The 18885-nt window shown below is 38.6% G+C and overlaps 1 protein-coding gene across 3 annotated transcripts in view; it reads left to right on the forward strand.

Annotated features, from left to right (window-relative positions):
* The window catches only part of LOC126268232 (ADP-ribosylation factor 6), a 113649-nt gene extending 95001 nt beyond the window's left edge, over positions 1–18648 (forward strand). For all 3 annotated transcript variants that reach the window (XM_049973879.1, XM_049973880.1, XM_049973881.1), the window contains exon 5: positions 12696–18648. In XM_049973879.1, coding sequence (XP_049829836.1) covers positions 12696–12838 — 143 coding nt within the window. In that variant the 3' untranslated portion in view covers positions 12839–18648. The remainder of the gene's footprint in view (positions 1–12695) is intronic.
* Positions 18649–18885: the final 237 nt, after the last annotated feature.

The raw sequence follows: 18885 nt of genomic DNA on the forward strand, positions 1-18885 counted from the left end.
TTTTAGGTAAATGAGTTAACACTATACGGAATAAAGAAGAAGATTGCCTTCTGAAAAACAGCATTATAGACTAAATTACATTTAAATAGGACTGGACGTCATATGTTAGGATTCATAAGTGTACAACAATATAATGCAATTAACCTGTAGAATTAAAAGCTTAATCCTTCGATGTGTTTCCACTAAAAGACAACTTTCCTTGTCATGTTGCAGTGAAACAATAATTCTTACTATCCGAGGAATGTTCCAAAAGTAATGGAGAAATGGTAATTTTCGGTTGTATAGCTTTTTTTTTTTTTTTTTTGTCATTGTGTTGGTAAACATTTCTGAAAACTGTCTGTACGAAGTTAGGCATATCAGTTATTTAGTCTATCATCAGCTATCAAAGAGGTTGCATGTGTTTTGGTAGTAACAGGTGTTGTGTGTGTTGCTTCAAAATGAGTAAGTTGTATTAAATTTTGCTATAAGAATGGAATAAAGTGCATCAAAGTCTTAGAAATGCTAGATATTACTTTTGGTGCATCTACTAGGGGTAAAGTGAAACAAGAGTTTCCGAGCGGTGTAAGTGTTTAGAAGGAGGCAGTGAAGACTTTGAAGATGTCTAGCATTCTGGGTGCTGCTGCACATCATTAAATGATGAAAGCATGGAAAAAGTGAAAGAAATTAATACGAATCACAATCAGAGTAGTTGCTGATGGTGATGGCGTGTCAACTGGCTCATTTCATGAAATTGTTCCCGATGATTCGGGTACACTGGTTCCAAAGTTGTTGAACTTTGAACAAAACAGTAGTGCATTCTAGTTGCCTAGGAGGTGCTAGATGAAGTCAAGGTGGTAACAGGTGATGCAATTAAGACTCAGTCGTCCCAGCGGTAGCATTCTGGCTCTTCAAGATTGGGGGGGGGGGGGGGGGGGAATTGGTAAGTGCAGTTAAACATGAAGATTATCCTCACTATCTTCTTAGATTTGAACAGTATAGTGGCCCATTAGTTCTTGCCACAAGATGAAAGGGTCACTCCAAGTTTTGTTGATATAAAATAACTTTCCACCTTGCTTTTTTCATTTCCTTACTTCTATCGATTATTTGCATGACCATTCGATTACCACTTACAGAACTCTTCCAGATAAATCCCATTCCATGCAGACTCGTGCTCGCAAGACCTTTCTGTTCCGGAAAATGCATTTTTTGTATTTTATAGCAATAAGAGATTTGTGATATGTTTTTTGATTTGTCATTGTTTCTCGAATTACCACTTTTGTAAAGCCATCTATAATGATGGGTTTCCTCCCAGAATTTGGGTGATCTTTCTTGCTGACTCCAGTAAACCATATGTTTTATTTCCATTTCCCCCCCCCCCCCCCCCCCCCCAAATGTGTCGTATTGTCAGTCACAATCAGAGGACAGTACTGACAATATCAGCCAGCAGTTCTTTTTGTGTCCAAATGCTCCTTAGTTTACAAATACCTTGTCTCCATATTGTATATATTTTCTTGTGATGTAGTACACTTCTCTATCACTTCGGAATAAATAAGTATGTTGTTAAATATACAAATTGAACTGACTGACACTGGTAACTAAAATCACAGGAACTGAATTGACATAAATCGCAGCAGGCTGCATTACACTGCTAGACAGGAAATGAACAACCAGTTAGTAGTGTGCTTGTAGGGCAATTGCAAGGTTCTTCCAGGAGGGACCACTTTCCCACCAACAGCACTGCTCACTCAAGAGTTTACCAACAGACTAAACATTGATTGTTCTGAGTGGAGGTATTATAGTTTGAGAATTAAGTGTCCAGAGATGTAATTTTGTTACCTACCAAAGGCTTTTTCTTTACTTTGTGAATAAGTCAATAATTTTTCATTATTTTTAGTTTTCTTTTTATGTGGAGTTTGTATACTCTTTCTCTCTCTCTCTCTCTCTCTCTCTCTCTCTCTCTCTCTCTCTGTGTGTGTGTGTGTGTGTGTGTGTGTGTGTGTGTGTGTGTGTGTGTGTGTGAGAGAGAGAGAGAGAGAGAGAACAGTTACGCCTTTTATGTAAATAAATTATATATTTTTAAGAACTTGTGTATGTTCCACTAGAGAATTTTGATTCTAATTGATGTTACAAGACTGATTTCTCTTAAGTAAAGAAATACAGAAAAGCTATGATACTACTAAAGTAAGAGCTAATGAAATATAGTAAAAAGTAAAATGAAAAGCAAAAGAATATTAGAAGGCATGAAACTATTGTCCAATAATAACATTGCAAGAGGTGAAATAGAAGAAAGGAAAAGATTAGTGTGTTGCTGAAGGTGCAATAGAAAGAGCGAACATTTCAAGCATAAGGTCAAAACGAAAAACCCAATTAGGTACTAACTCTTAATGATAGGCGTGGCTTGGTGGTAAAGTGCCAGGCTGCAAATATGAAAATCATGGATTCAATCATTAGTCACTTGCAGGATTTTAGTATGATACTTACCACTTCTGTCACCTCTGGCAAGGTGAGTTAATGTGAAAAATGCTGAGTTGCACAATGGCTCGGATTCTAAGTTAACTGGTGAATGTCCTATAACTATATGCATAAGTCAATTCAACATCTACATCTACATCCATACTCCGCAAGCCACCTGACGGTGTGTGGCAGAGGGTACTTTGAATAGTACTTTGAATACCTCTATCGGTTCTCCCTTCTATTCCAGTCTTGTATTGTTTGTGGAAAGAGAGACTGTCGGTATGCCGCTGTGTGAGCTCTAATCTCTCTGATTTTATCCTCATGGTCTCTTCGCGAGATATAAGTAGGAGGTAGCAATATACTGCTTGACTCCTCGGTGAAGGTAAGTTGTCGAAACTTCAACAAAAGCCCGTACCGAGCTACTGAGCGTCTCTGCTGCAAAGTCTTCCACTGGAGATTTATCATCTCCGTAACGCTTTCGCGATTACTAAATGATCCTGTAACGAAGCGCGCTGCTCTCCGTTGGATCTTCTCTATCTCTTCTATCAACCCTATCTGGTGCGGATCCCACACTGCTGAGCAGTATTCAAGCAGTGGGCGAACAAGCGTACTGTAACCTACTTCCTTTGTTGGGATTCTTCCAGTGAATCTCAGTCTGACATCTGCTTTACCGACAATCAACTTTATATGATCATTGTATTTTAAATCACTCCTAATGCCTACGCCCAGATAATTTGTGGAATTAACTGCTTCCAGTTGCTGACCTGCAATATTGTAGCTAAATGATAAAGGATCTTTCTTTCTATGTATTCGCAGCACATTACACTTGTGTACATTGAGATTAAACTGCCATTCCCTGCACCCTGCATCAATTTGTTGTAGATCCTCCTCCATTTCAGTACAATTTTCCATTGTTACAACCTCTCGATACACTACAGCATCATCTGCAAAAGCCTCAGTGAACTTACAATGTTATCCACAAGGTCATTTATGTATATTGTGAATAGCAACGGTCCTACGACACTCTCCTGCGGCCCACCTGAAATCACTCTTACTTCGTAAGACTTCTCTCCATTGAGAATGACGTGCTGCGTTCTGTTATCTAGGAACTCTTCAATCCAATCACACAATTGGTCTGATTGTCCATATGCTGTTACTTTGTTCATTAAACGACTGTGGGGAACTGTATCGAACACTTTGTGGAAGTCAAGAAACACGGCATCTACCTGGGAACCCATATCTATGGCCCTTTGACTCTCTGGACAAGTAGCGCGAGCTGGGTTTCACACGATTGTCTTTTTCGAAACCCATGCTGATTCCTACAGAGTAGATTTCTAGTCTCCAGAAAAGTCATTATACTCGAACATAATACATGTTTCAAAATTCTACAACTGATTGACGTTAGAGATATAGGTCTATAGATCTGCACATCTGTTCGACGTCCCTTCTTGAAAACAGGGATGACCTGTGCCCTTTTCCAATCCTTTGGAATGCTACGCTCTTCTAGAGACCTACGGTACACTGCTGCAAGAAGGGGAGCAAGTTCCTTTGCATACTCTGTGTAAAATCAAAGTGGTGTCCCATAAGGTCCAGGGGCCTTTCCTCTTTGGAGTGATTTTAATTGTTTCTCTATCCCTCTGTCGTCTATTTTGATATCTACCATTTTGTCATTTGTGCAACAATCTAGAGAGGGAACTACAGTGCAGTCTTCCTCTGTGAAACAGCTTTGGAAAAAGGCATGTAGTATTTCGGCCTTTAGTTTGTCATCCTCTGTTTCAGTACCATTTTGGTCAAAGTGTGTCTGGATATTTTGTTCTGATTCACCTACCGCTTTGACATAAGACCAAAATTTCTTAGGATTCTGCCAAGTCAGTACATAGAACTTCACTTTCAAATTCATTGAACACCTCTCGCATAGCCCTCCTCACACTACATTTCGCTTCGTGTAATTTTTGTTTGTCCTCAAGACTTTGGCTATGTTTATGTTTGCTGTGAAGTTGCCTTTGCTTCCGCAGCAGTGGCATATCATTTCCAGTAGGACTATGTACTACTTTGTTCAAACCAACAGTAGGATTGATTTTTTTATGGATGATAGGAATAAGTTGCTGAAGGAATAAGGCTCACCCCAAAATATTAACTATACTTTAGACACACTGATACTAAATAAATGTTCTGTAAATGTATTCTAATACAGCAACAGCTACTGAATAGTGACAGTTTGATGTAACATACTGCTACCTAACCAGCAAATGATTGCATACATCCCATCACACGCTGTCTCAGTCCCCATGCCTCACAACCTGGTGTGTTTCTCGCTGTCTTTCAAATCGGTTGGCTGTCCAGTGTGACCAAACTTCTTATAGAAGGCAGTTGAAAAGTGCCTTTCTGTCCAAGAAGCTTACTGTTTTTGTGTAGGCACCCTGCAATAGCAGTAGTGATTTGCTCATGTGCAGGCAACTCCTTATCAAGGCCTCACTGTTGTCAAAACATTGTCATTTTTACTGCACTAAAAAACTGGAAACCCAGGTGTGTCAACTTAGTAAATATCTGAAACTTTACTGGCCGTAAGCAGTGTGAAGTTGGCCCAGTGAGATTCCTTCAATTTTGTGAGTTGCTATTTGCTGTGACATTGGTACTGCATTAAGCATGTGCTATGCTTCCCGTTACTCAACCCCTTGCCGATGGAATGATTCCCATGGAACAAACCATGAACAATGCCATTTTTTAATCCTAACAAAACGATGCCTAGTGGAACTTAGTATGAATGAAATCACTCCCTCAACAGAATGGGAGTTGTTCTCCTATTGGGTAATGAGGTGACCTGGGGACATGGTTTTTAACTGTTGTTATACTGACCAATATAAGCAGGAATACTCATCCTCAGATGTTACATGATACATCAGGAATGTACCTTCTAGATCCTCACGGCAACTGAATATACTATACGTTACAATTAAGATAATAGAAATTCTATAATTGAAATGGCACAACAGAATGCTAGGCAACCACACATCCACAAAATGAACCTGTTAGTGTTTTCTTCCTCTTCCTGTTTCCCCCCTCTCTCCCAACAGTGGAAGTTTCATTAGGCATCAGTTTTTAAAATTTATATAATTTAAGCACTGCACATGTCACTGTAAATATTCAGTAAGTTTATTCTGAAACTTTTGCACAGAATGCTGCAATTTTCTTGATGGAATGCTGGTGATGATGTCTTCAGTCTTAGTCTTGAGCAGTAATGATGAAATTGAAGGCTATGGAGCATTCTCATATCAGAGCCCAAAAGATACAATTTTTTGCACCAGATGACAAGGACTCCTCACCACTGCAGCTTACAGAGCATCATTATTTTCTCGAGTATATGCAAACGTCATCACCCTCCTCCCTTTCTCTCCACAAGCTGAAACTCTCTCTTCAAAGTTATGAACCCACATTGTGAGTGGCACTGGTCCTGATAGTGGCAACAAATTACTATGGAACTGCCAACACAGTCACCATATCAGTAATATGCACGTATAGTAATTGCACGGGTTACACTGCTCCTTTACTTCAGTGCGTGGTATGTCTATTGCTACTCAGTGGTGTGGCATTTACTGACCACTTGCTGAACATCTGCAGGGCTGCCATCAACAGCTTCAAATGTTCCCATTTCTCTGCATCACCCTGTGTATTGTATCTCTCAATCAGAACGTGTCCCATTGTTAAACTGTCTTGTTTCCAAAATCCAAAGTTTTCAGATATTGTTCATTTTAGACTTAAGTCAACTGAATGGCAGCATCCTGTGGAACCAGATTCGTTATTTAAGACATGTGCCCCCTTTTGTTGTATGGAATATTCTTGCCATCTTAAGATTCCAGTGTGACAAGCAATTTCCTGAAAATTATCCCTGTCTGTGGCAGTTCTTCTTCCACCCGTATCTTTCTTTCCTTTGAGAATGTAATTTCATTTTCTGATGACACGTTCCCATTCTCTGTACTTCTGACCATTTCTGCTATTCAGAGTGAACAGGGTATATGTGCCCTGAAAAATCCGGGAAGACTTGGAATTTCTTTGTCTGGGAGAAAACTGGGGAGAATGCAGGAATTTTTCATTGTTTTAGTTTTCAGTTAAATTTTTGTGTATTTGATATGTTTATCTGTTCTTACATGTCAAGTAGATTTACTGTATTCCGCAAATAATACTTCAACACTAAAGCAGATAAGAGAGGGAACCAAAAGAAAACTTGAGATGGAAACAAAATGTGCCACTTACAACAACAACAACAACAACAACAACAACAACAAAGCACAGTGCACACACCAGCATCTGCCAACAGCAAAACGTGTTGAAGGCTTTAAGAGAAAGACTATACAATACTTCATATCAAAAAACTGCTTTCTATGATTGTGACATCACTATTCTTCATGTTAGGTCCATTTGAGCAGCTGCCAGTGGGCTCGTGCATGCACAGTTGAATCACATATGAGCAGTAACTTCTCCCACTTCTGGCTACATGAAATGCGGCTGTTAGCTGTATCAGCAGTAGCAACAAGCAACCAGATGCTACCTGGAAACATTTTTCTGGTATGCCCAAGCTGCCAGATTCACACATGTGCAGAGAAGTAGCTGTAGAGAGGGGATAGTCTCTTCGTGACCTGTGTTTATGTTTAGTGATTTGCTGTTTCCTCTTCATTTACAGCTTTCACATCAAATGAAAACAAAATGGATTTCTGTATCTGGGAGATATCAAGTGAATTAAAATACATAATTACAGAAGGCTAAAATATATTATCAGCTTCAGTTTTCCGATTTTATTTTATTTCCCCATTTTTGGCAATTGCATTACTCACCTTGTAAAACAATAAAGTTACTTTTACTGGTTTGCTACAGAAATTTTGCTTTCACTTTCATTAATGTTTTCCGCAAAGACAGTCAATGTATTTGAAAAGAACTGTTTCATTCCACACTATTGGCAAGTTGCAACTGTTTGCTTTTATCTTCGGGCATGTGTGGTGTTTTGTCATAATAAAGAACCAAACGTGGGATAATACAGTACTGGTACTCCAAGAAAATCTGCATTCCCAAAACCACACTGAGTAGCTTAATATCAGGTTGGCACCCACTTCATCGTGAATCTGGACATACGAATTATGCATTTCAGAACAGTTTATGAAATTCCAATGCACTTGGAGTATCTTCTGATGTCCTGTTGCTTTTATAACGTAATGTAAGATGTCTTAATGCTGTATACATATGAACATATGGGCTTCCTACCTCATCATAGCGGAGTACGCGCAGTAACGTCTGTCATCTGGCAACTGCTGACGTGAACCTTTTCCTAGCAGATCATGGGAAAATAATGTGAATGGTTGGTTGAAAAGCATTACTTTCAAAGTAAATTTACTTTTGCGCAAGATGAATTATGTTATGTGTGAGAATGTGCAATGAATTTCTTAAATTACTTTGAAGACTAGCCACTTCGAAGAATTTCGAGCCCAGAAGACCAGACATTTATGTCATTATTTATAATTTTACTGGCACATTTGTGTGATGAATGTTGATCAGATTAGATACAGTTTTCATTCCATAAACCCAAGAAAAGGGTCTCACATGCAGAAAAAGACCAATATGTGTGAAGGGTTAGCTTTTCTGGTCGCTACACTATGTATATTAATTTAAACCATTAACTTTTCCTGTTGGTGTGTTTGCATCACTTAACAGTGATGTTGCTATGGGCTCGGTAAATCACTTGTCCTATGCTACGAATGGCTGTTGAGATGACATGATGGGAACGATGACTGGCTTGCAAACATGCATCACAATATCAATTAACATGCTGTGTCTAATGGTGGAATTTGGATTTTTACGTTCGTAACACGAAGATATGCAGCGTACATGTTGCTGCACACCAAAGATATTTCTGAAAACATGTTCCCCCTTCTCCCCCTGCCACCAAGTGCTGGGGCATTCCATGCCGGTATATAAAACCTTTACCATTCAAACAATTGATAAGTTTGCCATGTGCTATCCATTTGCTTACTCCAACCCCACCTGCATGCAAACACAAATTGCGGCTTACTGAGCCTGAGTGGCAGCTTTACTCCTCCCTGGCAACCTCTGAGAATAAGATTTCCCCAGTTGTGATGACCAGCTAGAATATCTCAGAGATGTTATCCTTACTACTACAGAACGTTCCATTCCTCGCACTTTCTCTTTACCACACCGTGTCCTAACCCCTTGGTAGACTGAGGCATGCCGTGACGCCATTCGCGTGTGGAGATTTGCTCTCCGTGTTTTGAACTGTCATCATACGATGGCAAACTGCATTCATTACAAACAGATGATTGCAAAGTGTCGCCACATTCTTTGGGATAGCAAAAGAGCTAGCTGGATTTCATTCACTAGTTCTTTTAACAGTTCCACCCCTTCCTCTGTCATGTGGGCCAGCCTCCGACTGCTCTCTGGGACCAAGATCCATTCGCCAATTTGTGGCTAGACAGTAGCACACAGTGTCATTGTGGACCCTATTGCTCTCTCCAGCTCCTTGGGCTGCCATTTTGTGCTCTTCCCACTATCACCCTGCCTTCCTCCGTCGGAAATGAGCGGAGGTGGCTCCGGCGATACCCTTTCTCAGAATCGTGAGTTCTACAATGCCACCTTTACTTTGAGGGAGCTAGATCGTGCTCTCAGTTCATCCACATCCTGCGCCCCAGGGCCAGACGCTGTCCACATTCAGGTATTGGTGCACCTTTCTCTTGCAGGCATGCACTTTCTGCTTAATAGGTGCAACCACATTTGGACGCTGGTGTGAAGCTACCATCATACCCATATCTAAGGCCGGTAAGGATAAAAACCTTCCTTCTAGCTACTGCCCCTTCTCTCTCACCAGCTGTGTTTGCAAGGTGATGGAATGTATGATTCATTCCCGGCTAGTATGGCGGCTAGAGCCTCGCAGTTTATTAACGACTGCACAGTGTGGATTTTGAGTGCACTGTTCTGCAGTTGACCATCTCGTTACTTTGTCTACCTATGTCATTAATGGTTTTCTATGGAAATCCAAGACTGTGGCCATGTTTTCAATTTGGAGAAGGCCTATAACATTTGCTGGGGTATTGGTATCTGTAGCAGTCACGTGGTTCCAGACTGAAGCTCCTAGAACTGCTCAGCCACACTGGCCAGCCCCGTTTTGTTAATGATTTTGCCGTCTGTTGCCGTTCTGCATGGACTTGTCCCACTGAGCGGCGTCTTCAGCAATGTTTTGATTGCCTTTACCACTGGAGCATCGACAATGGATTTCATTTCTCCACTGACAAAACCATCTGTATGAATGTCTGGTGGCGTAATTGGTTTCTCTCACCATGTTTACATTTTGGGCCTGTTGCTCTTCCATACCTTGAAACTATGAAATTCCTGGGGCTCATGTTAGATATGAAACTCTCCTAGTCTTCCCATGTGTTGTACCTTGCAGCCTGCTGTACGCAGTCCCTCAATGTCCTCAATGGTATTTCCACGGGTGCAGATCACACCACACTCCTCCATTTGTACCGGTCCCTTGTCCATTCAAAACTAGACTATGGGTGCTTTGTTTATGGGCCTGCACATCCGTCCCTCTTAGGCCGTCTGAACATTATCCACTGTCGTGGCATCCATTTGCCCAATGGCGCCTTTTACACTAGCTCGGTTGAGAGTCTATATGCTGAAGCTGCTGAACTACCACTGTCCTAGCGCCTCAGCAGGTATGCATGCCATATGTCTGCTATGTGTGGCCACCCATCCTATGTCGCCTCCTTCAATGATTCCTTTGATCGCCAGCATGGGGCATGTTCCTCTTCTCTGTGCTCCTGGAGTCTGCTTTCAGCACTTACTCCTGCGGCTTAACTTGACACTACCTGCTTCTTTCCCAGTGTGTGTGAACCCTTCACCACCTTGGCTTCATGAAGCGGCCCATGTTAACCTTGGCCTTCATTTGCTTCCTAAGGACACTACTCAATCCTCACTCTATCGCCTTCAGTTTCACGATCTTTTCACATGGAACATCGTGATAGTACCTTTGTGAACGCTGATGGCCCTCAGACGGACTGTGGCGTTGGGTGTGCCTTCGTCATTGCTGCCCACATCTTTCGATATTGGCTTCCGGCACACTGCTCCGTATTTACAGCCGAGCTCTTCGCCCTGTATCAGGCCATGGGGTACATCCAGCGACACGCTTTTCAATTGTGTGTCTGCTCAAACTCTGTCTGTGCCCTTCCAAGTCTATGTGCACTGTACACTGCCCATCCCTTAGTGCAATGGGCCCAGGAAAACTGTCATGGTGGAGCCATTCTAATTTTTATGTGGGTTCCTGGTCATGTCAGTCTGCCGGGAAATGCAGCTGTTGACACTGCTGCCAAGGCTGCAGTCCTTATACCTCAGCCCACAAGTTCCTATATTCCCTCCAATGATCTCTTTGTTGCCATCTGTCAGGAGGTGGTGTCCCTTTGGCATTGCCATTGGCCTCCCTTCATGGGTATAAGCTCCGGATTATTAAGCCTCTCGCAACAGCTTGGGCGACCTCCTCTCAGACCTCCCACCAGGAGGAAGTCATTTTAACTCGGTTGTATAGCAGTGCCTTTCTAGCCATCATCATTTGATAAGCAGTACTCCCCCACCACTTTGTATGCATTGCGTCCAAGTTTTAACTGTTTGCCACTTCCTGGTGGAATGCCCATTTTTTAACTGTTTATGTTCTCGCTTGGGTTTGCCGTCTGAGTTACTGGCCATTTTAGCAAATGACACGTGGATTGTAGACCATGTTTTACTTTTTATCTGCCAAAGCAATATGGTGAAGGCCATTAAATTTTTAGTTTTGGACCTCTTTTTCTGTTTGGTGTCTTTTGTAGCCCTTTCACCATGTCCCTGTGTTTAGCTATCTTCCTCTTATGTCAATTGGAATTGATGTGTAGAGTTGTTTCTTTAACTCCTCGCTTTCTTCTTGTTCTATAGTTTTGACTTGGATGTGTATGACCCCAGTTGTTTTTGTGTACTGAAACAAAACAAAACAAAACAAACAAAGGGAAGATGAGGGGGTCAGATTTTTTATATTTACCTCAAAATCTCTAGTTTTTTGTTGCACCCTAATATAGTTTAGCAGCTGATCCATACTGTTGATGGGTTTGTTGGTGCCACATGAAGAACTGGCATAGCATATCACTTTGGACTAGCTAGACAAAATAGGATGTTTGTAAAGGCTCCGGAAAGATCATCATATTTGGATAATTCCTATTTATAAATGCAGATGGATGGCTTCAGGACTACTGTGAGGGCCTTTCTGACAGGGGACACATGACAGTTGGTTCAAGCAGATGTACAATTGGTGATTGGTGTGTTTTGTATGACCAAATGGAGATAAAAAATTCATAATGACTGCTTGCTAAGCTGAATAGAGGAGTATCGTATTTGGAAGTAGGTAGTGACACAACTTGATGATGACAAGAATGGAATATCATAGATTTTTACTGTGGTGTATTGACACTATGCTTGTTTGCTAGTCCCATCAAATATTGGTTCATTCATTGTCAATTGTTTCAAGAGTAGTGTCTGGAAATTAGCTGTTAAAAGTTAATCAGCATTAATTCAGGGAGAGTTAGTTCCATACAGACATGAGTGAATTATGGGGCAGGAGTAAGAGATTTTTCTGCAAGACTTATTTAAAAATTATTAATTCCAATTTTTCCATAGAAAATTTTATTACCCTGTATAAATCACCTGTGTTGTGAAGAAATTGACAGATGATCATTAGTGGGCAAGGGGGAGGGAGAGGGAGGGACTTGTAAGAGGGTCTGCACCAAACTGTTGGTGTCAGGAGACAGTGGTGACTGTGTCTACCTCAGTTGAACAAGTGTGTTTGCTAGCTCAGACAAAATACTTTTGGAAAAGGGTAAGCATTATCTGTACTCCCCCATCCCTTTTTTATGCTTGTGCATTGCTCAGTGGCTTATCTATTTGGTGATTAATAATCTGTCCTTTACACATGTTACCACTAATGTTGCTATTGGGGTTGCTACTGTTTCCTCGGTGGAGTGTGCCGCATTACAAAAAGACATGGTGACTGGAAAGAATATTTGTCATGAAATATGTTCTGTAAAGGATATTTGGTATGAAATAATGAGAAAGAGAAACCTAATCAAAATCACTTAGTCTGAATACCTGAAAACAGTACAGAAGATTTTACTTCTAAGATTGTTATTTGTATGTTCTTTCTGAATGCAACCTGTTATGTTGATTCTTGTTTATTTTGTTAACAGCTATGAAACCTCATGAAATCCAGGAAAAACTGGGACTCACTCGAATAAGAGATCGTAATTGGTATGTCCAACCCTCATGTGCGACTACAGGGGATGGCCTGTATGAAGGACTTACGTGGCTGACCTCAAATCATAAGTTATGAACCTGCCTGTCTCTTTTCTTAGAAGATTTATTATATTCAGTTTGAGTCCACCACAATAAATAATTGAATGTGACGGTATGGTTGACAGAGCTTTAGCTTCAAGCTGTGTATCAACGTGTGTGCTTGTGGAAGTCCATAAAAGAAGTCTCAGATATGTGAAACATGCTGCGTATTGAAACAAAACTGTTAGTTCCTTCAATGTAGGGACCTAAATTATATATATACAATTTTATTCTGTGGTGAAAGATAGTGCTGGTCGTTCCAGTGTCATGCATAATGGTTCAACCTAAATGTCTAAGAAACTGGAATTCTAACTGTAAAAGAACAAATATTATTATATTGTTAGAGTAAACAGATTGCAGATATAGTTGTATGTACTTGGGTTAGTTGGATGGATTCTCTCTTGTGATAATGTTGGGAGAAAGTGGTTTTGTTTTCATACGTGTAACCAAATTTCCAAGTGGCCTTAGAAAGTTGAAACTCTCATTTTTCCACTATCATTAGTGGGTTAAAATAAAAGTACTTACCTGAAAGTACTTTTGTTTTATAATGACTGTTACTGTATCTCTAAATTTTGTGCTATTTTATTTAGGAAGGTAAAACCTTTCAAATTCTAACTTCCGTAAATTGTCATGCGTGTAAATTCAGAATCTTAATACAGTAGTTAAGCAGTATTCCTCCTATCTATCCCAGTTTCTGAATTTTCCCAGTTGTGGATCTCTATTCTCTCTTGTCATTGAAATGTAATCTGTTGTTACAGTGTAACAAAAAATTTAATATTATTTCATTTATTATGTTACAAAACTGTGAAGCACAATTAAAAGTTATGAACTCTTACTATCTCATCGACTGTTGCTATCAAGAGGTTAGCTATTAAAAAAAAAATGATAATTTGAATGAAGACATTTTGGATTCCTCCAAGTGAATTTTTTTCTTTTCCCATTGCAGAGAATTTTTAGAAATATTTATTAGACTTATGATCATAAATCAGTGTTTGGGATTTGTGTGTTAAAAGTGTGTTTGCTCTCGTGCACCACACGTCTTTGCATTGTTATTTTGAGATAAACATATATGAATGCACAGACTGGCCCCTCCTGTGTTGGTTACATTGTGCATTAACTCAAGTATGTTTCTCACCACTCAGCAATTGTGTGTGTGTTTAAATTTTCAGTTCTTACCAGCAATTAAATTAGTATTTTAGCTTGCGTCTCCAGTAAAATGTCTAAAATAACCTTTTTCAGGAGAACATTCCCTAGGTCGTTTCTGAATGTATGCTGGAGACTATCTGTATTAAAACTTATTTTAATAATGTTTCCTACATTGTTGAAGGTAGCAAGTGGTCTCATATAATGTTATGTCTTAAGCAATGTTCTTCTTCTAAACTTTCTTTAAAAATATGCAGTCCGAAAAGTGCCATCTCACCAAGATTCTATTTGTGTAGAAATAACATCCTGACATTGAAAATGTGTATTGAAATTCATTCATGTTGAAACCATATCCAGTGCTGCTCTGTTTATATTTCTGTTCTGAGCAAGAGAGATTTGCTACCATAATTTGTTACAATACTCTGCTAAGAGTTATCAGTCTGAAGGTTGAATGATACCTAACGTTAGAAATATAAGATGTTGCCATTAAGAGTAATCAGATTTTCACAAAGTCCGTAGAACACAAATTGATATATTTCTGAGGTACTGAGCATATGTTTCAGCTTATAAAGCCAAAAAATTCGCCTAAGAGTAACTGTTGTTATATGCAAAGGTTTGCTGTAGAAAATCAGTCTGTCCTTTTTGGTCCAGGATGGACATAAACAACACATGGAAGAGAGAGGAAGCTGTTGCATCCGCATAGTGCCAATTTGGCATGAAGTACTTGTTAGTATCAATTTATTGGGAGCTCTAGAAAACTTTTACTTTGAAAGCATACAAATTATTTCTGCAGTTTGTTATTTTATGCTCATTTTGCATAACTCAGTAACGTGTAAACAAGCAACCATTCCTGATCTTTGTATTTAACGTGGCTTCCCTGGTACAGCAAGTTAATTCATCAGTTAACACATCAGATGTAGTGTACACTGTCAAGTTTTCATTCAGTAATTGCCACACTATACCTAGTGATGCTTAGATTCTTACCTTTGCTGTACAAAATACATGTTAGGTGAGCTCTTCCCCTTTTCAGAGGATGAGGCTCATTACCTTCTTATAAGAGATAAGTATAATTCTTTCTCAGCTATGGCTCATCTGTATAAACTTTTTTCACTTACCATAATTGTCCCGAAATGCAAGAGAACATAGTACAGAGCTTCCTTTCAGTAGGACATCTGATGTTTTGCTTAACCTGGAAGCCAAATACATATCTCGCAAAGAACAACAAATGTTTTACTTATGATGCATTCAACATGATCACCCCTGGCACACAAATCATACATTCCTTATTGCTGTGTAAGTTTTTGAATCATGAGACAAGCAAATAAAGATATAATTATGTAATAGAATGTCGAGTGAATTTCCGAGGCTATTTCAAGTTTTTCTCCGTGGAGAAATGAAATGGGGCAAAGACATTTTATGTAAGTTTTATGGCACTCTGTGAAATAAGTTCTTTGTATTCTTTGTTATACGAGATAAAGGTACCTTATGTATTTGTAAGAGTAAATGATTTACGCTGTTTAGCATGTACAGTTTATGAATTGATGATGAGGTATTTCATGGACCATTACACTTGAAACATTTCCATATATTTTCCCTTTTATTAAAGTTAGTCACAATTATGTAGTGTATTATCGATACTGCCTCATTTGATGTTTTTAGTTACAGTTTCACGACTTAAACTACTGTTATGGCTATCAGTGCATGTTCCAAATCTGAAGGCTTTTTCTTTTCCTTAATGTGCCTTGAAGACACTGCCAAAAATATCTTAGAAGACTGTAGATCATTTTGTTCATTGCATTGAAATGAACATGGAAACTTCTTATAGCATGTTATTGCTGACATCGAGAAATCTTTGTGTATTGAAAAGATTGCTTACTAGACATGCTTTGTAGTTAAGAGAGTATCATGGTGAATTTGTATTTTACAGTAGTACTTTGGAAGTGCTGTTACATATGCCCAGTTTATAGAAAGAGAAAGTTGCAAAATTACTGGGAGGTTGCTGTATAACAAGTTAAGAATGTTGCAGCCAATGTAAATGATAAATGATGAAATTTTCAAACTCACAGGCTGAGGACCAATGTTGCTGTATCCCAGATCGGCCATTTTGCAGAGAACTGTAGTAGGCATATTTCGATGGCCAGAGTAACACTTTTGGAGTAGGCTACTATACTTAAAGATAAGTTATGGGGTATGGGCTTCCAGACTAGGTGTCAATAGCCTACTCAGAACATTTCATGTAGCTATTGTCCAGTGTCCATGGTAGCTGTAGGAGGTCAGTGCCCTATTTCAATAGTGACACTACATCACGTATTGGACATGTGTGAGTTAATATCGGCCACACTTAGTGATTCCCCCTCCCCTCGTATTGCATATCCTTCAAGCGTGGGAAGGAAGTCGTAATGATGAATCTCTACTTAATCGTCAGACTTCTTATATTTCATTGTAAAACTGATTTCAGTTCATGAGATGTATTTTCCAGTGTCAGTCTTTCATTGTGCTTCACATAAGCAAATTCCATGTTCAGTGACGGAGAAATAGAAAGTCAAAGATAAAGAAAAAGGGCAACTTTCTAGTGGTAAACTGAAATGCTTACAGAGAGATTTGCTGGGTTTTGTTCAAAAGGCTACTTGTTATGGCTTCTTGTAGTGTTCTAAGCTGGGTGTTACACAGTAATTTTCATTCTGGTGCTCATTTAATTTTTTTTTTTTTTTTTTTTGTTACATTTCACAAATGCTAACTATTAACTAATTTCACTGTTCTTAATTTCAAAATGGGTCATGAAGCAATAACTTATATAGGCAAGGCAGTCTACTTGAATTTTGGCAATATTAGGTTCAAACAAGTATAATTTAGTAGAACAACTGTATTGTTGCTTTTTATTCATCTCTTCTTTTGTATAGCACATAAGTTTTACTATGCTGGTATTTTTAAACTACCATCTCTAGTATCACATTACATTCTCTCATTGTGTTTCAATGAGTTGACGTGAGTATGTATGTATCTTTTGTGTACATCTTCCTGTTAATTGAGATGTGTGTCTGAATGGCTACATCACATTATAGTCTCATTCAGGAGACTGTAGCAACAAAGCTGCCTAGCTGTTCCAAGCCAAACTTCTAGCAATAAATTCATGTTTTAACTGACATAAGGAACAGAAAGAAAACTGAAAATAATAGTGAATGAAAATGTGCTATTGCCATAGTGGATAAGTTATCTAAGTTTAGTATTGAGATTTGTGGGCTATAGAGCAGATATCACAGTGCTGTGTGGGTGAATCTGCACTGTTAATGCACAATAATTGTATTAAATGTGCCCACAGGAGGGTTCAAAATCCAATAAATTTTAATTTTGTTGCTACTTCATTTTAGCACACTGGAGGTACAGAAAAGTTGCACTGTATGTTTACTCATCTATGAGTCTGATAGTTTGATGCTACTTTCTCCAGATTGCTTAACTTAACTTGGCAACATACTAATAGCAGAATGTTCCAAACTGTATTTAGTTCGGATATATCGACAGTATTTAGAATTGTTGTAAAACACAATTGTTTATGTTGTTCCATTGTCTAGTTAATCAGAATTTTAACTGATTTGCTGTTCTTTTTTAAATTGTAATTGTCCCATTTCCCTCCTCATCCCTGCTCCAACTCCCTTACCTTACATACACCTTTTTCTAGTGTCCTTAAATTTGTATACCAATTTACAAAATGTTTCACATTTGCTATCTTGCAATGAGTAGGGATTTTTACTGAATTTTTGTGCTATTATACATTAGTTCGATAAGCTGATATACAGTTGCCTTCATAAAATATGCTGTATCATTTCATAGTATATTCATCTTTTATGTTAACTCACAAAGATAATTCATTTATTATTATGTCAATTCATATTGCTGTGTAAGTCAAGCAACAAAACAATGTAAAGCAAATACAACTAATTTATTTGTATATTTCATTCCTAATATTAGTGTTGTATACATGCTTAATTTTGATATTTTATGCATCAAACCTGCCATTACAGATGAGCACAAATATAAACAAGTAAAGTTCATTTTCATGTTTTAAAAATTTTATATCGATTATGCAAGACACACTCAAATGAAATTTGGTTGCTCAGTTGTAAAAACTTAATTTCTTGGCAAATTGTTATTTTTATTGTTGTGTTAAGACACGAATTGTTCTGTGATTGTTAATTTAAAGGAAAAATAAGAGATTTATGTGAAGAGTGAGTAATCTGTTAAAATGTAAAATGTAAGACCACTGTATGATTTATAGCATCATAACAGTTTCTATGTTGTATTTATTGTCATGTTCTTTCTCATTTTTTCTTACAGTATATTGTCAGTCATCCCTAGTTTCGTAGAAAACACTGTGCATTGAAGGGAAAGAGCTTCATATTTAAAGTGTATTGTAGTTGGTAGCAGTTAATTCATTAAAGGCACATTCCTCCAACAGCTAATCTACTGGCTTCAGTGAAGCTACAGTTAGTAGTGTAAGGTAATTTATCATCTTCTGTAAGTCCATTTTGTTCTCCAGTATGCATGTGAACAGTACTTGTTGAGATCTTGATATGAGGTGTATGATGGTAAAGTGTATAAAAGAAGATATTAACTGCTGTATGTGAATATTGTACAAAAAGAAATTACATAAAATGTTAACTTTTTTGATATCCTGTTTTAATTATTGTCAGATTCCAATATCTTTCACAGTAATAAGATAATTTGTTCTCTGAATGTATGGCTACGTGGGACAAGAAGCACCAACTGGAAAATAAGTTACTTTGATTGGCAATGAGTTTTCTCATTTGCCATTTATTGTGCACGATAAACTGATCACTAGGTGCCTCTGGATGAAAGCTTTGCGATTTTATTGGTTTCTCTTCTGTAATTTCCTATGATAAATCA

The sequence above is a fragment of the Schistocerca gregaria genome, chromosome 4 (assembly GCF_023897955.1).
Source record: "Schistocerca gregaria isolate iqSchGreg1 chromosome 4, iqSchGreg1.2, whole genome shotgun sequence".
In the NCBI taxonomy this organism is placed as follows: Eukaryota; Metazoa; Arthropoda; class Insecta; order Orthoptera; family Acrididae; genus Schistocerca; species Schistocerca gregaria.